We start from the raw sequence: 25,536 nt of genomic DNA, 5'->3' as shown, positions 1-25,536 counted from the left end.
GTCTTAGGTATTCTGTTCGTTTTGGTACTGGGAACTGAACTCAGGACCTCGTGCTTGCCAAGCAGGTGCTGTGCCCCTGAACTATATCCCCAACCCCAAACACCTTTCCAGTCTTCTTTTTTAGGTATTGGAAATTGAACTCAGGACCTTGCGTTTGTCAGGCAGGCGCTGTGCTGCTGAACTATATCTCCTGCGCCCTTATTCTGTGGTATAGGCGGATAAAGAAAACTAGGAATTTGTATGGCTATTTAAATGACTTAATGTAGACTAACCTCTGTTTTGAATACAACTCAGACTTGTTCTGTTTTTCAGTTTCTTTTTTAAAAACACGAAGTGTAATCATCTTATAAATCTTGAGTGTTCAGTTTGACATATTTGATGACACAGCAGATTTCTGTAGCGCCACAAATACCCTTAATTAGTTCTTCCCTCTTTTCCCATTTCCTAATTTCTATTATCAGTTAGTTTTGTGTTTTTGGATTTCATATATGTTGAATCATACAGTGTGTGTATTTGTCTTTGAGGATATAATTGAGGAATCTGGCTGTTCAACATATTTTTGAGATTTTTTTCCCGTTTTATTAGCTGATTCTCTTCCCTTATTGAGTAGTAGTACATTGTATGATTATGGCATAATTTGTTTATTCATTTTTTTCTCTGTGAATAGCTATCAGGATTGTTTTAGTTTTGGCTGTTATGATTAAGATTATTTTGTTGTTGTAGAAGTGTTTCCTTTGGGCGTGTTCCCCTCTTTCCTCTTTGGAAATAGGAGTGAAATTGCTGGTCGTGTAGATTTATGTTTAATCTTATGAGGAGTGACAGCAGTTATGGATTTTATATTTTTGCCAACAATATATGCAGAGTTTTCTTGTTTAGTGTCCTTGCCCACATTTTTGATTGTCTCTGTTTTTTTTTTTGGTACTGGAGATTGAGCCCAGGGTCTTTACATTGAACCACATTCTCAGCCCTTTTTAAAATTTTAGATATCAGGTCTCTCTGCACTGCTAAATTGCCCAGTCTGGGCTTGGGTTTGCAGTCCTATCTCAGCCTCCCAGAATGCTGGGATTACAGGTGTGTGTTGCCATGCTAGGCTGGTGCGTGATTATTTTGATTTGGTTTTATCCTTTTTTAAATTTTATCCGTTCTTATGGGTGTTGCTATTTTGTTGTGGCTTTAACTTGCATTATTATTATGGCAGAATCAGCATAGTAATAATGATACATACCTTTTCTTAAGTGTCTAAATCTCATACATCTTTTCAAAATTAGTTTCATAGTGTCTTTTCCTTAATTCATAGTATTTTTGTAAATATTCTAGATCTTTTTTAAAGTATAAACTTTTAAAAATATTTTTTCATATTCAGATATTAATATAGGGTTTGTTTTTGCTAAATAATACATAATGGGTTTGATTTTTTGAGACATCTAGAAATCTGATTGTTTTGAGATTCATATCTATAGTGTAGGTATGAATAACTTTATCAGTTATCTTTTTAGTTTTTAACATTGTTTTGAATGTTTTGCTTTACCTAATGACAGTAGATAATTTGTTTCACTGAATATTTAATGATATAGCATGTTACATTGTATGGTTTCCTAGGCCTCAGACTCTTTGGGGTTGGCGAAAAGGGAGCTCTGAAAGATCCAGTGTTTTCCCTACTTTTCATGTTATAGGACCCAAGTCTTGCTTGCTACTTAGGAAGCAAATACTCAGGAGACTGGAGATAAAGAGTTAGTGGGGAGGAAATCAGGTTTATTCAAGGACTGAGGTCCTGAGAAGATGGGAGGGGACAACAGTGCTTCCCCATTTTAGTGTATGTGCTGCCGAAGTGAGTACTTTGCCTCCCCCTGAGAAAGGCTAGCTTGGTGAGATCAGGTAATGCAGCAGGTTGTTTGAAGTGATATAAGGGAAATGTAACTCCCAGCCTGCTAGGTGTCCAAAATGCCGAGCTTCTGTTCTCTAAAATTGAGGAATGAATTCTAGGAACAGTGGAGGTTAAGAGTAGGAAGAATTTGTTGAGAGAAAGAGTTTCTGTCTGAGAGGGATGGAAGAGGCCCGGAAAATAGCTTGCCCACCAACCCCGCTTCTCAAGGGTGTTTAGGGAGCAAAGCCAAAAGGGGAGTTGGGTTCAAGGTGAGACAGAACTGTAATCAATCCGTAGGGTAAGAAGTACAGTTGCTTAGGTAATATTGGTCCAAAGGGACATCACTGAGTGTATTGAGGTGGGGCAAGAGTATGGTAAACATAAGGTTACAAGTATAGTCGCTTGGCTGATACTGATTAAATAGGGATCAGATTGGGAAGTAAGCTGAGTAGCAGGTGCACAGGGGCAGACAAGGACTTTGTTGGAAGGGATGGGTAAGGAGGTTTGGTTCTGTACTGCTTAGAATATCGGTCACTGCTGTTCATCCCTGAGGGCAGTACATGGGTGAGTAGTTCTTGCTCTTGAAGCCTGGCCTGCAGTGAATACTCCTGTAAGCACAGTTGTCTTCTGCATTGACCTCTCTAGAGCCCAGTCCTGTTTGCCTATATTTCTACCTGACTTTGCTGTCTATAATAAAAAGAGGGAAAAGGGGTGTAGATTGTGTGTGGGGTGTTCACCATTGAAGGCTTGTGTCTCCTTTTTATTTTTTTCTCTGGCCAGAACCTTACAGTTGACCTTGACCTCCTGAGGCTAGTTCTGTAATTCTTGAGATAATTACTTTTCTACAAGTTAAATCTTCCAGAAATGTGTATGTTTTGAATTAGATGCACAGGAGTAGAGTAAGAAGGAACAGTTACTAGAATAAGGAGAGGTGCTGCACATTTTAATGCTATCTGAGTTTCACCGGCTGTTCTAAGCTTTGTAAATTTAGAGAAAGGTTGTTTAACAGCCAATATCTTCATACTTTCAGGTGTGCTTAGTTTTTTTTTAGAGGTTTACAGTGCTGTGCAAAGGGAGGGGAAGTCAAAGGACAACTCAGAAAAGGTGGCTACGTTTACATTCATGGAAATTTCTCTTCACTGTGTTTCAGCCGTCACCATTATATCTCCTTTCACTTGGTGCCTGGAAATTGTAACACTTCCTGGGTTCTACTCTGAAAGAGTTTATTTTCTTTCTCATTTGAACTTCCTCTCTCTTCCTGTCCTGTGACACTTACCTACCTTTCCTGTGTCTCTGTTCTGTGGCATTTACCTATCGGTCATCTGCCAAAATTTTGTTGACAAATCATCTTTTGCTATGATCGCTTATTGTTTGTCCCTTAAATGTTGTTAGTAATTTTAGGAATGAGTAGAAATAAGTGTGTTACCCACATACACTTTTGTCTTCTTTTGTTGATGGCAAGTTTGTGAGTTTATTCTTGTGTCATTAACCGAGTTTTGAGGGACACAGCCATGCTATCTCTTCAAAGTTGATGTCTGTGAGTTAATGGCTTTATTTGTGTGTGTGTGTGTGTATATATACACACACACTAGTCATTCATTGTTTAACATGAATGACTAGTTTTAAAGAAATTGGGGTGCATTTTAAAATCGATAGTGTATCTTTAATTTTTTTTCTTATATAGTGACACAAAATAACATGTATTGCCTTTTTAGTATAGTGAAGTTTAAAAACTGTATTTGGTGAGGAAATGAATTTGAGATTTAACATGCTTCATTTGAAATCATAATACTAAAAACTATTTACTTAGATGAGATAATTGATAACATTTGCATTTCTTCAAAAGTTCTTTTCTAAGGCAATGTACGGTCTTTCTTACTTTTAGAATAGTTTTATTGGAGAACACTCCGAGTACAGGGCCTTAACACATGAGCACTGATTTTATGTGTTTGGATTTTAATTGTTAAAGAGAAGTAAATCTCACAGCTATAAGCATTGCTTGTGTATAAGCATGGTTGTTTCTGTTAATACAAATCCAGATAATCAAATTTTCTCTTATTAGTTTCATAAAGAAACAATTAATATTTTATTTGTTAAATTTATCTCAGGCCGGAGATTTCATTATTGTGTTAAATTTCTTTTCCAGCTGACTCATTGCCATGTACAAACTCCATGTTTCTGATTTTAAGAAACTCTTTTTTGCGGGGGTGGGGGAGATCTTGCTAGTTGTTCAGCCTGGCCTTGAACTCACTTTATGGCCTAGGCTGGCCTCGAGCTCTCAGTAGTCCTCCTGCTTCAGGCTTCCAAGTGCTGGGATTACAGACATGCACCACCATGCCCAGCAAGAAAGTCTTACTCACTTATAATTGTTAAATGTGTTTCATTTGTCTTCCCTTTGGCCTTTCCTAATTTAGTTAAGTAGAGCTACCTTTGGATCTTCCTTGTCCTATTTCTTGGCAATCAGTATTTCAGTTTTATTCTTTCAATGATCTTACTCAGGCTTTCCCAATTTATTGGATAGAAATTCAAATGTTCAAGCCTTTTCCCAGTAGTATCATTTGACTTCAGTGCTTTATCCATTTATATAGAAAATAAAGACAAAATGTTTAATACTGATACATTTATATCAGTGTACATGTTTAATATTGATACTCTTTGTTCATTTATATAATTCCCTTAAATAATGAGGTTAGGAACTACCTGCTCAGCTTCCTCAGTGAAAAGGAGGATTTCATTGTTCAGTTGCATGAACTACTGTGTTTTGACTGAAGAACTAGCCTTCATTCTCCTTTCTTCCCTCTTTTGTTTTTATGGCTCTTCATTTTCTTGAAATGTTGAACCGTGGGCCTGGGGATGTATATAGCTCAGTGGCAGAGAGCCTGCCTTGCAAGTGCAAGCTCCTGAGTTAAATTCCCAGTACCAAAAAAACCCTAAAACAGAAACAAAATATTGAACCATCTTAGGTACTGTTTTTTCTGATTTTAGTTTCAAACATCTTAAACAGTCTTTTAAAATGTTTTAGTTATCAATATTTTTCTTTTAATCGAAAGAAAATCTTACCTTGCAGAGTATCTTAAAGTGAGATCACATGACCCTGAGGAAGCTATCAGACATGATGTTATTGTATCTATAGTTACAGCTGCTAAAAAGGATATTCTTCTGGTCAATGATCATTTACTTAATTTTGTGAGAGAGAGAACATTAGACAAACGGGTAAGTAGGAATAAATAATTATTAGTGGGAGTTTATTTTTAATATGTGAAGCTTAATGGTATTTCATTTGAAAATATTGTTTTTCATAAACAGTAATTATAAATTGAGATTTGATGTATCTGAGGCTTGAAGAAAATGTTATATAAAGTGAACAGAAATGAAAAACTTGGGCCGGGAATATAGCTCAGTGACACAGCGCCTGGCAAGTGCAAGGTCTTGAGTTCAGTTCCTGGTTACAACCCACCCTCCCACATCAAGAAAGAAATGAAAAACTTGAAACCTGTACTTTTCTAAATGTACATAATAAAAGCATTTTTGTATTATAAAGGGGACTTTTTTGTTTTTAAGTGGAGAGTGCGCAAAGAAGCCATGATGGGACTTGCCCAGATTTATAAGAAATATGCATTACAATCAGCAGCTGGAAAAGATGCTGCAAAACAGATATCATGGATCAAGGACAAATTGCTACACATATATTACCAAAATAGTATTGATGATCGGTAAGTTAAGGGATATATATGAATGAGATAATTGGTGGCTGGGTATTAATACAACTTCAAAGTATAAAGACAACTTTACGCAAACAGTTGTCTTTATACTTTAAGTTGTCTCCTCAATTTTTACTACCTGATAGACAGACCGAGTGAGTAGTTTCTTTCACTGCAGGCCATAATGAAGCAATAATGTACACATAACTTTAGGGATAGGAACAAATCTTGTATTCGTCTTTGTACACTCACTATTTTTAAATGGAATGATGTCTAAAAGTAGGAATGTATATAGTTACAATTTTAATTTTCTTTCACAGAAATTTTATAATTTTCTTACTATAAATTACAAGGTTGTCATTACATTTTTAAAAGAGAATACAAATAAAAAGAAGTCCTTTGAGCTGGGCTTGGTGGCACATGCCTGTAATCCCGGCAGGCTGAGACAGGAGAATCCAGGCCAGCCTGGGCTACATAATGAGTTCAAGACCAGCCTGAACTGCACAGCAAGGCCATGCCTGTAATCACAACAGGGAAAGCTGAGCCTGGGCAGTTTAGCAAGACCCTGTCTCGAAATGAAAAAAGGATTGGTGCTGTAGCTCAGTGTGAAGGCCCTGGGTTGAAAGACCAGTTAATACTCCCATCCTGTCCTACTTAAATCTAGAAATAGTTTGTAGATTTATGTAAAAAACACATTATTGGGCCAGGGATCTAGCTCAGGGGCGCAGCGGCTACCTGGCAAATGCAAGGTCCTGAGTTCGATTTCTGTTACTGTTCCCCACCCCCAGCCCCCTAAAAACCACAGTGTCTGCCGGAGAGTGGCTTTTGTGTGGCTCTTAGCCGTGTAGTAGTTGACAGAGCCATAAGTCATGTCTGTAGTCTGAATTGATATGAGTAATTAGTAGTGGGATACAAATGATTATGCCTGTAGCGAGTAAGAGGGAGAAAAGGAATAGGCTTTATTAAAAGTGTGAGCTGTTTAGAAACTTGAGTATTTCAACTTTAAGAAACTTTAGGAAGTTATATTTGTAAAATTACTTGGAGCGTGTTGTGTCCGCACGCAAACATTAGCCTTACGATTTGATAGACATTTCTCCTCCCCTTGTCTTTGGTCCTTTTCTTTCCAGTTGTTTCCCATCTGGAAGCAGTACCTCCTTCATCTGTGGGTCCCTGTAGGTGCGGTGACTTGGTGCCTTCTCTGTGTGGGGAGAACTGGGGCATCAGCAGCTATAGTGGCAGCAACAGCTCAGGGCCCAGAACGCAAGAATTATAGGCATATGGCTGCCATTTGTACCTTTTATCTCACAGAAATTCACCTTCTACCTCACAGAAATTTGGCATTTAGAGGAACCTTGTGTAATTTTTAAATTCTTTATTACGCAGAGAAGAAAACTGAGTCCCCGATACTCTTCTTGTCCAAGTTCATGAAGTATTTTAGCTGAGCATAGAACTGTTTGAGAACATCTAGTTAAATCCTTCTCTGGACCCTGTTAGCCAGAAGCAAGGCATTGATTTAGATATCTCATCTTTAGGAGAGTAGGAATTTCTTTGACATGTGTTCTGTATATGTTTTACAATTTCATATACAAATGTAGTACATTTTAAAAAAATGAGTCAATTTTGTGCCTTCTGTTTTTTTGTAGATTACTAGTTGAACGGATCTTTGCCCAGTACATGGTCCCCCATAATTTGGAAACTACAGAACGGATGAAATGCTTGTATTACTTGTATGCCACACTGGATTTAAATGCTGTGAAGTATGTCTCATATATCAAACTTCTTTTTCATCTTTGTAACATGCTGGATTTTATAGAAAGAAACCGCAAGTAATTGTGTTTAAAAATAGTAACTGTGTTACCAGGGTCAAGACACAATAATCTTAAATATACTAAATTGTGTCGTCAGTATGAGATTAAGCAGTGTTTTTTTTTTTTTTTTTTTGGCGGTGGGGTGGGGTGCTAGGAATTGAACTCAGGACCTCATCCGCTTCCCAGGCAGGTGCTGTGTCACTGAGCTGTATCCCTGGCCCCTAAGCAGTTTCTTGTTTGTTTATAAGACAAAGTATCACAGTCCAGCCAGGCTGGCCTTGAACTTGCTGTGTAGTTTAAACAGGCCTTGAACTCACAATGATCCTCCTACCTCAGTCTCCCTGAGTGCTGGGAGGATTGCTGGGATTACAGGTGTGCACCACCACGCTTGGCTGATTAAGCAGTTTTAAGGATTTAGCAAGTAGTCAGATTTAATTGCTGTGAAATCTTTTTAAGATTTGACTTTTTTCCTCTCCAGATTTACATATTATTGGTGTCTAAAATGTGACTTATCTGTACCTTTTTTATTTTCCTTAAGGTGTTACAAAGGTTCATATTATGAAATTGCTACCTTCTTATTCTTACATGGTACTGTGCGAATGGTATAGTGTAGGGTGGTGAGGTGTACATTTTTGTGCTATTCATAGCCTCAGCACGGCAATATAGTTTACCATGAGGTAAGCACAAGTACACCTTTATTACAAAGCTTCATTCAAAAGGTACCTTTGTATGTCTGAGTGGAGAATTGTCATTTTAGACGTGGGAGAGACATGGATAATGTAATTAAATCATACTAAGGGTTAGGAAATTTAGGGCTAGAGATTTTCTCTAAGTCTTAGAAAATGTAGACTTGTAATACTAGGATAAATGTTCTTACAACCATGGAGATTTAAGTGTTCAGAAATTGGAGCCATATCTAGTTTTTACTTGTGTTTTTACTTAATGGGACTTTTGGTTTCATTTCTTGCCTGAAAATAATTATATGTGGTGTTGATATTTTATGTAAAAAATTACATTTTTTGATAGCTTCTGTATTTTAGGCATTAGAATATGAATTATCTGTGGTTGCTTTTGGAATACAATAGAAAAATAGTTGCAGTGAGGGCCTGTAGCTCACAAAACTTAAAATATTCACTGTCTGGCTTTTTGCTAAAAAACTTGCCAAGTTCCAGTTTGAAGTGATACTTTTCTTGTTTTACACATAATGACTTGTACAGACAGCAGTTACCTAGTGCAAAATCACAGAAGTAGTAGGAAAGTCAAGATTTTAAGTTAGTTCTATTTGGTTTCAAAAGTAATTCTTTTCACTACATACAGTGACATATATTACTATTACATTTAATTTTATTGCTTATGTAACCAGTTTTTCTCAGCACTTGGAACACATCCTAAAATTGTTGGTTTGTCATGGTTGGTGGCTTTTTAAATTTATGGTACAATTGTTAGCCTCTTAGGTTGAATGAAATACGATATGTATCTCCTATTTGAAACAACATATTTGTTGGAAAGTATCTGTTTCTTCCTTTGAGACAGAGCCTCCGTATGTAGTTCGTGTTGGCCTTGAACCCTCTATGTAGTCCAGGCTAGCCTCGGATTTGTAGTGATCTTCCTGCTTCAGCCTCCCAAGTACTGAGAGGCATGTGCCACTGTACTTCTTTTTTCAAATTTTATTTTAAAGAGAATAAAAAGAACCAATAACAAGATAATAACATAGATAAAAACAAAACAAAGCAAAAACAATAAAAATGATACAGGATTTCAAAACAAAATGATAGGAATTTGCAATGATTGTTGTATTACATATTGTTATCTTCAGTGAAGTTGCTCACATTACCAGATGTAAGAATGCCAGATTGCTCAAACCTTTCAAGAGAATAAAAAATAATAATAATAAAAATGAAATCTAGAAGGAAGGAAAGGTATGCAAAAAGCAAAAATTTCAAACATTTCTGCAAATCTAAATAACCACAGATTATGAAAATGACTAAGAAAATTTTCTTTGCAAGGTATGGTGGTATGAATTTAAAAGTAGGTAGCATCTAGGCTGATGTTTCACTAGCACACTCACGTCAGCCCGTTGTAAGCTTTCCAGGGGTTCCTGGCACTGCCTTTCTCACCCACCCTCTCCATGCTTAGGCACAGCAGGGAGGCTTCCCAGACCAGCTTCCATTGCCCACTGTTCTGAGTGATTGGTACTGTGCCTTTGTCAAAACATTCCATGTAAGAAAACAGGTAATAACTGAAGGTGTTATAACATTCTTTTATCAGGTAAGAACAAGGGCAGACGTGTTGGCTGATTAAACCAGTGATGGCGAACCTTTTAGAGCTTTCTTTGGTGCAGCCCGCTGTGTCATGTGTGCCATGGTGTCACCAGCCCTGGATGAGACCATGTGTGAGATGTGCATGTGAAAAATTTAAGTCTCCCCTAAAAGAATAGAATTAGAATTTAGACCTTTCAAGTCCAGGGGCAGAGTAGCAATTACTGTAACTTTAATACCAGAAGCAGCCTGTAAAACAAAAATAATATAAATATAACTTCTAAATAGTAACTGTAAAACTAAACATGTCAGGTATTACTCTTTATGTAAATGACAAATATATTTGATTAAATTTAAAAGTAAAGCCATAATTTACAAGAGGTGCTAAAAAATAATGTCACTGGAAAGCTGAAAACAAATTGAGTTTGGAGCCAGGTGTGGTAGTACCCATCTGTAAATCCAACACTCTGGGAGGCTGAGGCAGGAGGATTGCAAGTTTGAAGTCAGCCTGGGCAACTTCGGGAGAGCCTGTTTCAAAATAAAAAGGGTTGGCCTTCGAGCTCCGTGTGAAGGCCCCGGGTTCAATCTTCAGTGCTGGGGAAACAGGGATTTTAAAGAAGAGAATAGATATGCTGAACAGGGCCCTTTTCTATCACAGGAAAAAGGGTTGTTTTTTATGTTTTTGTAATTTTATTACTGTTACCTGGCAGGGTTTTGTCTGAGCATGGTAATGGACATTAACAAAAGTGTAGGTTATTGAAAATAAATGGAAAAATACTTCTGAGAAGTGTCCTTTTTACATTTTAAAATGTATGGCTGTGACACTCTGCACCCTAGTGTCTGTTTCCATAGAATTTCCTTTTAGATTTAAATTCCTGCCTGAGAAACAGTACAGCTGCTAGGGTGACATCAAGGTTGTTGCAATATAAAAAGAATATTCACTTATAGCATAAGTAATTCCAGACAGTTTATAATTTAAATCAATAAGATACCTGTTTTTGGGGAAAGTATCCCCATTCTCTCCTGTTTGTGTGTTTGATCCTGTTTCATCCCATCTACTATAGGACCCCATTCATTGATTAGTTAGCAACTTTGTGATCTCTCCAGTGAATTCTTGTTGCTTGGCCTACAAATATGCTTCAGTGAATGATGGGTCTTACTTTTGAGACAGGGTCTCGCTATGCAGTTCATGTGGCCTTGAGCTCACTTTGTGGCCCAGACTAGTCTCGAACTCACAGTGTTCCTCCTGCCTCAGCCTCCTGAATGAGTGCTGAATTACAGGCGTGTGCCACCACGCCAGGTGGCTCTTACATATTTTTATACAAATCCCTTCATCTCTTTCCTTTGATTCTGCTATCTTATTATCTATTATAGTTGACTCCTTTCTTTTGCCCAGATAGTATTATTTGCTTAATTCTGTGAATTTTACCTCATGGTTTATAATTTGAACCTTGAATATTCTGGAAAAATTTTAAATCTATTTTGTATGTCTGTGTGTTTCAGAGCATTGAATGAAATGTGGAAATGTCAAAATCTGCTCCGACATCAAGTAAAGGATTTGCTTGACTTAATTAAGCAACCTAAAGTAAGTTAAGTTGTGAACTTTTTTTCTGTTGATGTGAAGTTTGTAAGTATTTTATTACTGTTTATCATTGCTGCTGTGGTAACTGTGTGGACAAGTTCTGACTGTAGAACTTGATTCCTAATTTATTTAGGTAAGTGTAATTTTTAAGAAACGTAATTCGAAAATTTAAAATATGTACTATATCTGGGAAAGGTGTTGCCTAACAGGAAAGAGAATATGCTTCTGTGTGCTCAAAATTAAGTTTTGGTTTTTTTTAGTAGCTGTAAAACAAACAGCCGGGCATGGTGGTGCACACCCATAATCTCAGCACTCAAGAGGCTGAGGCAGGAGGATCGCAGCAAGTTTGAGGCCAGCTTGGGCTATATAGTGAGTCCAGGCCAGCCTGAACTACATAGCAAAAGCCTATCTCAAAACAACAACAACAAAAAACAAAAACAAAACCAGAGCATGTCATCATTAGGGTTACACTTCATCTTGCCACACTGTGATGCCCCCTCTTCCTGACACCTTTGTATGCTCTTGTGGTTTTAGAAATTTTCTGTAGTCATGTAATTATAGCTTAATATTTTAATATTTTTACCTACAATTATTATTGTGATTTTATTATCATACCTGGTTGTCCTACTTGTAATTGAGTGGTGGTGTTCATCCAGTGAATGTATTAATTTAATTTGGGACAGTTAGAGTGATAATAGGCCTGTTTTTCTCTGGGAATATTGTATAGTAGGCTGGTTTATGAACAGTATAATTGGAGTAAAAAGCAGTGTGCCCAGTGATGTTAAACTGTATCCAGGAAAAACAGTATAGTGTTACTCTTTTTTTTTTTTTTTCCAGTCCATAGTGGTCCTCCCAGACACTCTCCATCATTTATAGACACATCAGGTTTGTAGCACAGTGGTTAAAAGAGCAATGTTGTTTTCATCTAAGGGGAGAAAATTTCTAGTTTATCCAGGCATAAATTGACCAAATTGCCTAAAAATTCCATAAATTATCAGTTGTTTTAGTGATTTATAGTAACCCTTTCATTACTTCTTCTTGGACCTTCAAATGTAATTTGAAGGCTTATAAAAGGCATCTTGTGCCATTTATTTGCTTGATCGAAGGTTATGTTTAGGTAGTATTTCTGTTTCGTAGGTTGACAGTAACCTTTTCCTTTGGTCATTGAGTATTCTGAACCTCTTAGAGCATGTTTTTCCTTCTAATAAATGACTTGAAACTAATTTAATGATTCTGCTGTTTTCTTTTCCTTTAACCCCGTCTAAATTAGTGTGTTTCATCAACTAGTGTGTTTCAGTGAGTATTATGATGCAGTGTATCAGTTTATTTCAGTCAGTATCTCTGTGTAAAGTGTTTCCCTTTGTTAACTAGAGCTGTGGCAATTTATTCTGGCCAAACATACAAAAATGTTTCGTAAACATACGAGGTGTTCTTGTATACGTATGTATACAGTTATTGCTTTTAGGTATTACTGAAGTCATTACAGCTAGTTATGTTTGTAGATCATATTTCAAACAAGCATGATCTGTGAGATTGTAATCACATATGTCTTGATTCTCCTTGTTCTTTAATTTTATTTAGTGTGTGCTTCTCTGCTTTGCCTATAGATAAAAACTTGGGAGGGTCTAATGACTCTTTCTACTTTATAGAGTTTTCTTTTTGCTGGTCTTAAAAAGAATTACAGTGTAGAGTTGTTCACATTAAAGAACTTTTTTTAAAGTGTGGTAGGGTTGAAGAGGAAGCAAAACAGAGGTAGATAGTACCCCACTTGGAATTCTGTCAGTTAGTAGTTTCTGATTGTTTAATATTCACTTTATACTGAGTGTAGTAGATCTTACAGAGTTAAAGTTTGAAAGCGTGTAAAGGTGTGTTTAAATTCTGGGTGTTTCTCTTTTCTTCCATTTTACTAGGAAGATTTTTAGATATTTTTAACAGTTTATGCTGTTCTGCTTTTTTCATTATCCAATCTGTCAGTTTTTAACATTCAGCAGTACTTTCTACTTCATTGAACTAAATTGATTTGCACTGCTACTCAAAACTTACTTTGTAATTTCTGATATTGCACTTTGGGTGCTGCACATTTTTCATGTGGATCATATTTTGAAAGCCTAACACAACCTGTAAAGAAATCTTATATGTTCTGTAAAGTAATACATTTCAAAACTTTACATGTGAAGTATTTGGAAATTAATTCTTGTACTACTTTATTGTACTTGGTCTTTCAGTAAGCCTCTTCATAAGAATTATTTGATTTGCTACATTTAACCCAGTGTTCTATTTAGCTTAGCATTTTACAGAGTTGTTTAATGACATGTTTTTTGTTTTGTAAAAAAACAACAAGACTCTAATATCGTAGTCCTTTTTTTGTGTTTGTAACTGTACCCATAGTATGTGAATGAATTACATGCAGTACAACATGATGAGCACATTTATTTACTGAAATGACATTGCCCCGATAAATCTATGACTAGAAATTTTAGAAACATCTTCTAAATTGTATTTTCTGGTGTCTTCCCTATAAATTTTGTGTGACTATGCCTGAAACCCCCTCAACTCAATTAGAATTTACATTTGTGTCAGCTTTTTATTGAAATAAAGCTACAAACTTAAAGAAGCTTTTGTTTTGTTTTCTAAACTTACTCTGTTTTTTCTTAGTGCTAACAAAACTCAAAATATCTACCACCATCCAAAAATGTGTACTCATCAGTTTTTTGTTTGAGGTCTGAAAAAATAGGGGCAAGATAAGAGCTGGTGACAGTGGAAAATGAGTTGGCTTCTCTTACCCAGTTCATGCGGGATTTAAAAATAGCTAAAGAAGGATGCAGTACTGGTAAAGTTATGAGTCTGGAGCATTACTAGGTTATGCCCTACCTAATTTTTTTGAGGAGTGTTAATCTAGATTCTTACCAGGGAATTTAAACTTTCCGTTTTTGTTTGATTTACAGACAGATGCCAGTGTCAAGGCCATATTTTCTAAAGTGATGGTTATCACAAGTAAGTTATTTTAAATCTTTGTAAAATTTAAGTTTTGATTGATACATTTCTTATACTTTAAATTGTCTCAAGTAATTTTTCTTTCTTTCTTTATTCTCTCTCTCTCTCTCTTTCCTTCCCTCCCTCCCTCCTTCCCTTCCTTCCTTCTTCCCTTCCTCCCTTCCTTCCTTCCTCTCTCCCTCCCTTGAATCGAACTTAGGACCTTGCACTTGCCTGGCAGGTGCTTGTGCCACTGAGCTATATCCCTGGCCCGTTGTCTCATGTAATTTCATTTTAGGCTTTGATAAAATAGGAAACGAATGGTTTTCTTGATATACAACAGACAGCTTGGCTTTCTTTTGTTCCAACTTTACATATTACACAGAATTTTAAATTTTCTTCAGTGTATTATATGAGCAAGAGCTGAAGAAAGAATTTATCATATCCTATCTATCTATAGTTTGGCTATAGCTACTGTCCTCTAGAGGAAATTATCCCAATGTGTAGTCCAAGGTGGCCTTGAACTCACTATGTAGCCTAAGCTTGCCTTGAATTTGTGACAGTCTTCCTGCCTCAGCTGCCCAAGTGCTGGGATTACAGGCGTGTACCACCATGCCATGTATAAATTTATTTCTGAGAATTTACCTAAATCTTTATATAAGCTATTGCTTATATAAGCTGTATAAGTAAGCTATTGCTGTGGTGTTGCTTTCACTAATGTAGACCTATCTGAGGCTGATTTCACAAGGAGTCCAAATTAGAGTAAAAGATAAACCTACTAGCTACATAACAGCTTCTTTGAAAAATATTTATTTGCTTTTTGCTTTAAGTGATGTTCACTAAAATGGTAATTGCACTTACCGGTAAATGCAAGGGGAATGTGTTTTATTCAGTAAAAGAGTAGGTAAAAGTATGTTTTCATTGCTTTTTGTTTTCCCTCCCACCTCTGAGGTGACTGTGTATTGCAAAGCAGAGGGACACAGGGAAAATCAGGGGATACCAGGGGAATGAGTTTACTGAGCTTCTACTTGGTGGTAATGAAGAGACTGTAAGATTGGTCTGAGAAGCTAACTATTGCAAGGCCTGTGTGGACATAATGCTAAGGCACTGGAGAACCTAAGTTACCAGATTTTTGGATTAAGTGGTGGAGTTTTAGCAGGAATAGGTTTTCTTTTTTTGAGACAAGGTCTCGCTCTGTAATTCAGGCTAGCCTCAAACTTGCAGTGATCCTCCTGCCTCAGCCTCCCAAGGGCTCCCAAGGTATGTGCCACCCATGCCCAGCTAGGAGACAGATGTTTAACAATGAAGATATCTTTCAGATGTGGGTAAACCAGTTTTCAAGTCCTTTCTGATAACTTCTGAAAACGTGTGGCTTTGTGCTATTGCTTTTGTTTTGAAGTTTTGAGAACTGAACTCAGGAGCTGTTTGAGGAAGTTCTCCTGTAGTTTGGCTGTGGATACTATCCTCTAGAGGAAATGAACCCCTACAGACTAATTTTTGTTGTCCGCGGGGCTCTATCTGTTTTCTTCCAGCAAGTACAATTCCAAAAAAAAAAAAAAAAAAGGATTCTGTTACCAGATAAAATGCTGAATTAAAGGTGTTTTTTTTTTTTTCTTTCTTCCTCCTACTTCCTTCTCCCGCTCCTTTGCTTTGTTTTCTTAAATAGGCCTTACTGTTGCCTTTAATATGATCCTGCACATTATAAAGGGGCTTTAAAATGACAGTTTCCATTTATTTAAAGATATTGTTAAATTACATTTAATAATTAATTATTATTTAAAGATATATTGAACTATTCAAAGACATTACTACCTTTTCCTGAAGACTGTTAAACTCCATTGAATTGCTTCGGAACATTTTGTAAAGTGCTACACTGGGGTTTTCCAGCTTGCCCTCAGGGGCCCTCCACTTGCATGCCTAAGCTTATTACTTATAAATATATAAACATTTTCTGTAAGCAGTCATGTTTATCTGTTGTACTATAATGTGTTTCTTTTTATGTGCAGTAGAATTTTTCTTACAGAAATATGGAAAGGTCATACTGAAAGTATTTAGAATTAATGTATTATGTATTCTGATTCAATGATTCAGTCATGCCAAAATTGAAAGTGGAATGTTGGAATTGGATGTGAACTTGAATGATTAAATTGACTGTATTTAAGGTTCAGTTCAATTTCGCCTACGTTTTATAAAGTTAGAAGTTCTGTTATCAGTGTTCCTTTGGTCTGCTGTCCCATTCATCCCGCCGGGCCCCAGTGTGGTGCTGGTGTTTGCACTCAGGGCCATCACACTGAGCTGTCTTCCCAGCCCCGCTTCCACCTTGTTTTTTGTGACAGGGCCTCGCTAAGTTTCCTAGGCTGGGCTCCAATTTGCAGTCCTTCTGCTTCACCCTCCCAGAGTCCCGGGATCATAGGTGTGTGCCAGCGTGCCTGGCTACTCTGTTTTTTTATAGCACTTAAATATGAGAAAAAGAAAATGCTATGCTCAGCATTTTATTACTTTTCATACATGTTTTGATACATAGACACATTAGGAGAGAAATGTGAGGTTTTCTACAAGGGTCATTTCTCACTCAGTGAGAACATACCCCGCAGTAACACCAGAAAGAGCTTACTCAGTACTATATTATGTTGAAGCCATCTGGATTGGTTTAACAATACACTAGGAAATACAGGACAGTGGTTTCTTGAAGTACATGCTGATTAATACTTTGTAAAGAGGAGCTCATAGAAAGAGAAAGAAAATTAGATTATGTAGGTTGACATTTAATGTCTTTAAATATTATAGAGAGTTATTTAAAAATAGCCAGTTCAGTATTTCCCTGCTGCAGATAGCTGTTCATAATGATCCTGTTTTATATTTCTAGAAAGTAAATTTTGACTTGTGAAAATTGAGTGTTGATGGTGTTTGTTTTATGTAACAAAAATATGTATAGATAAGAATTATTACAATAGTAATGAAAATAAATGAAAAATATTGATGTTTTGTTAGTTTGAGAAATTTAAAAGGTGTGTTTTAATTGAATTTTCACTTATTTTAAGGAAATTTGCCAGACCCTGGCAAGGCTCAGGATTTTATGAAGAAATTCACACAAGTGTTAGAAGATGATGAGAAGATCAGGAAGCAGTTAGAAGTACTGGTTAGTCCAACGTGCTCCTGCAAGCAGGCGGAAGGTTGTGTGGTAAGGAAGGACATTAAAGAGTTAATGTCTGAAAAAGACCTCAAACAAGTGTTTGACTTTCCCTTTAGTAAAAGCAATTTACATTCATTATGTAAAATTTAGAAAATGTCACATCAATAACAATACAGATGAGGTACAATCTCTCGAAGGCGACATTTGCTGTTAATATTATTATGAATGAAATAAGGTGTATGTCTTTCTAAAATAAATAGATATTGTTTATACAGTTTTGTACATTTTATGTAATCTTGATCTATTAGTCTTTTATAGTATTTTTAATAGCTTCATAGCATATCATTCAGTATGTGTGCTATAATTTACTGAATAGTCCACTGGTATACATTTAGGTTTTTCTCTCACTTTTAGATTAATGTGGAGAACTGTATAATATCTTTATAATTAGTATCTATAACTTTATAATGTTTTATGTAGTCTTGATTGTTTTGTTTTGAGATAGGGTCTCACTTTGTAGTTGAGGCTAGCTTTGATCTTATGGCAGTCCTCCTGCCTCAGCCTCCTGAGTGCTGAAATTACAGGCGTGCACCACCATACCTGGCCATAGTCTTGATTCTTTATTATAAATTCATAGAAGTACAGATGTGTGAGTTGAAGGTCTTTCTTCTTGGTGACACTGGGGATTGAATTTAGGGCCTTTGCACTGAGCTGCATACCTTCCTCAGACTGTCCCTGCTCCTTTTTTTTTTAGACAGGGTCTGGCTCAGTCGTCCCCAGCTGGATTTAATTTGCAATCCTCTTGCCTCTGCCTCCTAGAGTACTGGAATTACATGGTGTGAGCCATGGTGCCTGGTTTTAGGTGCATTTTAAAAACCTTTAATATGTATGGAACAGCTGTTCTCCAGTACACAATTAGTTTCATACTAAGGACTTTTTCCTCACTGATAATATTGGCTGGGGTCATTGCTAGAAATAAATACACCCAAATAAAAACAAACCAAAAGCATAATTAGTTTGATACAAATTACATTTGTTGGTTGCTAGTTGTCTGACCTTCCTTTCTCCTTCAGTTAATAGCCATTCATATTTTTTGTTTTTTTGTTTATGATCTTAGCCTATTTTTATAGAATAGTATTTATCTTATTGACTTAGCGGTTTGTGATATGGCATTGCATTGCCTATTAAGTTACAAATAATTTTTTTATCAACTGTAGTTTGCTGTTTTATTTAGGATGTTCTTTATGTATATTAACTTCTATTTGTATCTGGCTGAGTCTATAACTGTATGCCTCAATTTTTTTTACCTTCTGTGTCCTGATTCTGAAATACCATTTTATTGCAAGTCAGTGAAACTATTTACTAATTTTAGTGTTCCTTAATCTGGAACCTTTGTGTCTTCTGAGATATTTTTAGAAAAAGATGATTGTTGATTCCACCCAAGGTTCACTAAAGCAGGCTTTTAGAGTGAGGTGCAGGAATACGTAATTTTAATGGGTTCTTCTGATACTTTTGCTTCTTGAAGTTTTTTTCGCTTACCCTTTGTTTTAGGTGGGGGACCTACCTATTAATATAGTTTTAAAGGTTTGACTTGTTTAGTTGGTATTTATTTCTGCACCATTTTTACATGGTTTTAAGTATTCGTAGGTTAACATTTTAATGTAATGATTTGTTTATGCATAGTTTTGTAACGTTTTAAAACTCTGTATTACAGCGTGAAATAACTAAAAAGTTGGGAAACCCTAAGCAGCCTACAAATCCTTTTTTGGAAATGATCAAGTTTCTTTTGGAGAGGATAGCGCCCGTGCACATAGATACTGAATCTATCAGGTATTTGTGTATAATGATGCTCAGTTTTCATTACTGTTTACTCATTTTATTGCGATCAGTCACTGGAGAGTATCTGCTGTGTGCAGAGCACCCAGACTAACTACGCATCTGTGTGTATTGATATTTACTTACCTATCTGTGTCTATATTTATGTGTACACGTGCATTCATCTATGTGTATCTTAATGTAGTTATTTTTTCTTGATTTTTATTTTAAGTGCTTTGTTCAAAGCGTGTGACAAGTTGTTTTTACGTGGTAACAGTGTACCAGGAACTCCTCTTTTTTGTCAGCTTATGTAGGTAGACTAGGACAGGTAAAATAAACAAGTTTTAGTTACTACTTCAGGAAAAGAAAACCAGGTGAACCTGTTACAAAGGAACATACGGTACAATTTCACAGATACTTAAGAACTGGAAATAGTTTTTTTAAAACAACTCTCATTTAAAATTTCAGCTTTGATCCCACTGAGCTGTGAGATCTTGGAAAATTTTTATGTCTGTATTTCTTTTGTGGAATGTTGGAAGAACATTTTTTTTGTGTTTTTAAACTTCTCCCTAAATTTTTAAATTAATTGTAATAAAGCATGCTAATTTACAAGTTATCATTAGTGTCCTTTGGGAGTGTATGTTAGATTCTGAAATTGACTTTGTTAGGAAAGGTATAGGGTATAACTTTTGGTCTTTACCTCTGATACTGCTCCAGATAGAGAGGCTGTACTCTGGTTATCTACCAGTCGCTCAGGGCTCCTCTCCCATCAGTTTTCACTTGAAGAAACGGTTCTGAGGTTTAGAAAACAAAGAAAGACAAAATAAAAACTAGACTACCAATAAGAAGAAGAAGGTGAATCAGACTGAAGTTTGTTATTTCTGCAAATAATTCCAATGCTGCTCTATTCAAGATAATTCTAGTTAGGTATTGGCAAAGAGTGTTCTCTGCTGTTCATCATCTTTGGATTTTTTGAGACAGGGTCTTGCTATGTAGTCCAGGCTGGCTTTAAACTCACTATGTAGCCCAGGCTAGGCCCCCCTGACCCCTGGTACTGGGAATCGAACTCATGACCTTGTGCTTGCCAGGCAGGTGCTGTGCCACTGAGCTAAATCCCCAGCCCCCAGGCTAGCCTTGAATTTGTGGCAATTCTCCTGCCTCAGCCTTTTGACTGCTGGGATTATAGGCATACACCACCATGCCTGGCTTTTGCTGGTCATCTGTCTTCTGTCTAGTAGTTGAATAAATATTTTTAATTAGACGATTATATTATAGTCATAAGATTAGTGCAAATAGAATTGATAGAACTGAAAGAGGATATCCCCAAGAGGAATACTTTACCAGAGAGTGAAGAATGGGTGAGGCTTGTCTCGGTAGACATGGAGAACGGATTATTCTAGGTGTTGAGCTTAGCATAAACCAAGCCTCCTGGATGAGAAAGAACAGGGGAATTTAGAACATGGTTTTCATCTGTCTTGGACACCCAAAGTTGAAGGAGGAAAGCTTTATCTGGCTCGTGATTGTTAGAAGTTTTATTCCATAGTTGGCTTGCTCCAGGGTAGGGTGACGTGGCAGGCACGCTTCGCAAAGTAGTGAAGAAACAGAGCAGCAGGCAGCCAGTGACAAGCAGGGACCCTCTTTTTGTCCCTTACATTCTATCCAGGCTACCTGTAGGGTGGAGAGCACTTATATCCAAGGTGGGGCAGCTTTAATCTTAGCATTGTAACATGAATTAATCCCAGCATCACATACCATAAATCCAGCCATCTCTGAAAAACTCCACCTGTGACTGCGTGAGGTTTTGGGTGGACATCTAGATACAAGCTATAGCATCATCTGTTTAAATTATAGTGCAGAGAAATACATGAATAGATCCTTGAGAAGTAGATTGGTTCAGATTATGGAATGACATTGAGACTGAGCATTAGAACTTCGCTGAGAACCAGAAATGGTTGAGATGATGAATAGGAGGTAAGTATGAGAGAGAGAGATGCTGAGGTGTTATTGTGAGAGTTTATCCATGATAGTAGGATGGAGAGGAAACAGCATAGCTGAGGGAGGCTTTAAAACAACCTAAGATACTTCCATCCCACTGCTTATAGGGAACAACGGCAGCATTAGAGATACAAGAGTTAAAATCTAAATAATGAAGAGCACACCGATACCTGGAAGAATGATGAGACCTGTTTTTGAAGGAGATGGAAAGGCTATCTTTCTTATTTGGATATGACAAACAGTTTTCTTTATAATCAAAGAATATTGAGTTCAGTATTAATCTGAGAATGGATTAGAATGCTGAGATTATATAGAAAAAGCAAAAAGATCATAGACAAAATCATGGACCCTTTTTTTTTGGAAGGGAGAGGTCTCCCTATGTAGTCCAGGCTAGCCTTTCCTAGGTTGGCCTCAAGCTTACGGTGATCCTCCCTCCTCATCCACCCTAGTACTGGGATTATAGGCATGTGTATCATGCTCAATTTTGGACCTTTTTTGTTTTAACAAGGGAGTAGTTACAGAAATGTAAGAACACCAGATTATGACAATATAGTAAAACTTAGGATGGTTGAAAGTTTTCAAAAGTACTGTTGGACAGATAAAGGACTAAGAACAGCCATTTGTTTTTCTTAGCAACAGATCACAGTGATGTTTAGTAGGTATTTTAGAATATAACAGTAGTACTTAGTAATTAGTGCTTAAAATATGTCTGGAGGATTCTAAGAGTTTTTCAAGTTGTTAACTCATTTCTTACCCTTGGGCCTATCATTCCCATTTTGCAGATAAGGAGCAGGAAGTTACAAAGATACTAAGTGAAGCTCAGGAAGTGGTTGTAGAACCACTTTATACACTTTATAATAGCTTCCAGGAAGAGTGTGCTTTCAGTCCCTTTTAGCAGTCAGCCAATGTCCTTTTCACCTGACTCTCCCTGACAGTGTCTGACAGTACCCTTTTGCCTATTCAGTCTCTGCATTTTATACATGGAAACGAGTGATGGTACTCTTTTTTAAAATTACAAAGAAGTGGAACTTTATCCCCAAGTACTTCTTGGCTAATTGCATCTTGTTGAAGAATGCCTGTTACTTTCCCATGAAGGCCTCAGAAGAGTTGTCTTTTCTTAGTTCATAACAAGAATACTTACAGGTTAAGGCTATCAAGGCGAGCCAATTTGTTTGCCTTTTAAATCTGTGCTAAATTGTTAAATTAATATATATTAAAATATATTAAATTCTATAATTCTGTTCATTATTTTCTTCCAGTTTTAGCTTTTGGCATCTTCTTAGGTTTTTTAGCATTTAAATCTGTAATTGGTCTGAAATGTTAGTATAAAGTATACATAGAGATCCAATCTTTTTTTCAAGGCACATAATAGCTAGTTTATATCAACTTCATTTGTTAAAAAATTGATACTTTTCCATGTGAATTAAGTTAAATTGAGATGTTTCTCTTTTTTGGAGATGGGGGTCTCACTGTGTAGTTCACTCTGTACCCCAGACTAGCCTCAAACTTGGAACAATCTTCCTGCTTCACCCTTCTGAGTCCTGGCATTACTGGTATGCATCAGCATACCTGGTGAGGTGTTTCTTTATTAAAGCATACATTTTTATATAATTTGGGCCTTTATTGGAATTTCTTTTTGGTTCCTTTGTTTTCTCATGTTTTCTGATATATTTTTACCTAATAGAGGATATTCATTGGTCTTCCTCCTCCTAAAATTTATTGGTTGTTTCCAAACATTAATTCTTCCAGGTGAGCCGTAGAATGCATTTATTGCATCTTGTCTCACACCACATGACATATAGAGTCTGCATTATAAATTTTTATTCCTAGTATTTTTATATGTTAACCTGTCATGGTGAGTAAATTTTCTCCCTTTGTGCATTTTACGTGTCTTTTGCTGATATAGAAAAGCACTATTGATTTTTGAGTGTTACTTTGGTGTCACCTCTAAATTCTTAGGATTTTTTAATAGTTAAAAAGATTTTTAGTATTGCAGGTTGATGTTTTTCCTAGAATGGCTCTTTAGTTAATTGCGAAATTGTATTTCTTCAGAAGCTGCACTTGCCTTTCCTAGTTACCTCATCTGGGGATTTCAGTGTTTTCGCAGCCTTTTTTGTAGTTCTTACTGTTCTCTGATGACCGTTTCTTTTTTTTTTTAAATGTGTTTGTTCATTTATTTGTGGCCTTCCCTCACTAGACTTAGAGCTCCATACACTTAGCCATGGAAGAAAATAAAAAGTTTCATCTTTGGATATGTAATATTTTATTGCTGTAGTACATTTATTTAGGTGAAAAATCATAGTGCTGTTGAAAATAAGGGAATTTAGGATGATTTTATTTAGTGTAGTTCAGGATATGAGAATGATTTAATGTGGGAAAATGATGAAAAAAGAAGAGAAAACAACCTCAGAAATACGCTCTTGAAGGGAAGATAAAATTTCAGTGGCCCTTGTGAGGGAGGCAGATACACTTGAGTCCTATCTTGACATTAAATGTGGGCACAGGTGGGCTTTGTGGCACATGCCTGCAATCCCAGCTACTCACAAGGCTGAGGCACAAGGATTGCAGACTGGAGAGCGGGCTGGGCCCCGGAGAGAGACGCTGTCTCAAGCATGAAAGAAGGAAAGGTCTGGGAATGGAGCTCATTGCTAGAGCACTTACCTAACGTAGTTGAAGCCTTAGGTTGGATCCCCAGTACAACTAAACCAAACCAAGGCAAACCAAAACAAAGTAAAATACAAGGACAAAAATTGAATATATGTTATTGTAGAAGTATTTTAAGGAACACTGAATGTAAGTACATTTTTTTATTTTGATAGACTTTTTGTTACTTTTTTATAAAAGCAAAAGTCTATGAGTTGGGTAATTGTCAGTGCATTTCAGCTATTTTATTTTTTTCAGGTGTTTATTTTAAGGAAGTATAGGCTTTTATTTTTAGAAGAAAGGTTGAAAAACTGAGTTCACTTTTTCATCTATTGCTGTTCTTTTTCTGATCTTGTATTTTTAGTCCTAGTAGGCTTGGGATTTCTAGCTCTTAACAGGCTGTGCTTGATATATACTAATATGTGGTAAATAGTTCGACAGTGCTTAATGTTGTCTTTTTTCCTGTATTTCAGTATATTTTCTCTACTAATTATACTAATGATGAATGCTAGGTAATTAAAATATAATCAGTCAGTATGTGTTTGGGATTAGATCTTCTATGGAAAAGACAATAAGAAAGATACAGCATTAATAAAAAGAAAATTAAATAACATTTTTTACTACATTTGAATGGATAAAGAAAACAACAAAAAAGAGGCTCAGTATTTTATTATTGTTATTTAATTTTTGGGAAAGAGCTAAACTAAATTCATACGTGGGGTGTGTATATTTAGGAGGTTTTGTATGATATTGCTAATAAATTGACTATAAAAAATGACAATTTTTACTTGTTATACTTTAGTGCTCTTATTAAGCAAGTGAACAAATCAATAGATGGAACAGCAGATGACGAAGATGAGGGTGTTCCAACTGACCAAGCTATCAGGGCAGGTCTCGAACTGCTTAAGGTAAATATCTACTTAATTAATTAGATAACTGTTAAACATTTAAGTTTGTGTTATTTGCTCCTGAAGTTTGCTTCTTAAATGTACATAATGAAAGGTGATATTTTCCAGTTATTACAGGTAATTTACAAATTGCAGGGACTGAGGTGGTGGCTTGCCTAGCACCAGCAAGGTTCTGGGTTCGATCGCTACCACCTCAAAATAAATAAATACAAAGAAATTACATGTTTATTTCAACTTGTGTGCTGAGTATTTTCAGATTTACATTCCATTATTTAGCTTAGTATCAATGACATTAAAACAGAAGCATGATTTATACTAGTGAGCCAAACCTTAATATCTCATGGTTTCTTTTGTATGAGAAACCCTGACTACAAAGAGCAAAATAAAAGATAAATAATAGGAGGTGGGAGACAGGTCTTTCTTCAATGGGGAGGGACTCAGGAGACGAGCCAGGGAAAGGCGGTGAAGAACGAATTAAGATGTGCTATGTACATGTACCAACTCCACACAAGGAAGGTAACATTGTGCACTGCAGGCACGTGCTTTAAAAAAAAAGGTACTGGTGAGCAAAGAAAGCGTTAACCCCAGGACAGAAGGCACAAAACCCGTCTTGAAGCTCTATTTTGATTTTGATTTTGTTAGATAAGATATACTAATGCCTTTTATTGATTTTGAAAGTACAATCAGCTCACTGTTCACAACTTAAATATGTAAGACTATAAAGAACAATAAGCCTTTCATAAACATTAGTTTTTTTGTTTTCTTCTAATCTTTAAAAGTTGCAGTTTAAATACAGTTTTGTGTATCATTCATTCATTCATTTATGTATTTTGGCACTCAGAGTGGAACTCAGGAC

General features: G+C 36.3%; 1 protein-coding gene across 5 annotated transcripts in view; it reads left to right on the top strand.

Moving 5' to 3' along the window:
• Pds5b (PDS5 cohesin associated factor B) overlaps window positions 1-25,536 on the top strand; it is a 185,452-nt gene that overhangs the window by 103,579 nt on the left and 56,337 nt on the right. For all 5 annotated transcript variants that reach the window (XM_005387709.2, XM_005387707.2, XM_005387710.2 and 2 more), the window contains exons 11-18: window positions 4,932-5,077; window positions 5,426-5,577; window positions 7,209-7,322; window positions 11,135-11,216; window positions 14,159-14,207; window positions 17,228-17,367; window positions 19,034-19,149; window positions 24,575-24,680. In XM_005387709.2, the coding sequence (XP_005387766.1) occupies window positions 4,932-5,077; window positions 5,426-5,577; window positions 7,209-7,322; window positions 11,135-11,216; window positions 14,159-14,207; window positions 17,228-17,367; window positions 19,034-19,149; window positions 24,575-24,680 (905 nt within the window). The remainder of the gene's footprint in view (window positions 1-4,931; window positions 5,078-5,425; window positions 5,578-7,208; window positions 7,323-11,134; window positions 11,217-14,158; window positions 14,208-17,227; window positions 17,368-19,033; window positions 19,150-24,574; window positions 24,681-25,536) is intronic.

Source organism: Chinchilla lanigera, unplaced genomic scaffold (assembly GCF_000276665.1).
Source record: "Chinchilla lanigera isolate Chin_1 unplaced genomic scaffold, ChiLan1.0 scaffold00030, whole genome shotgun sequence".
Lineage (NCBI taxonomy): Eukaryota > Metazoa > Chordata > Mammalia > Rodentia > Chinchillidae > Chinchilla > Chinchilla lanigera.
This window is presented reverse-complemented; position numbering and strand designations above follow the sequence as displayed.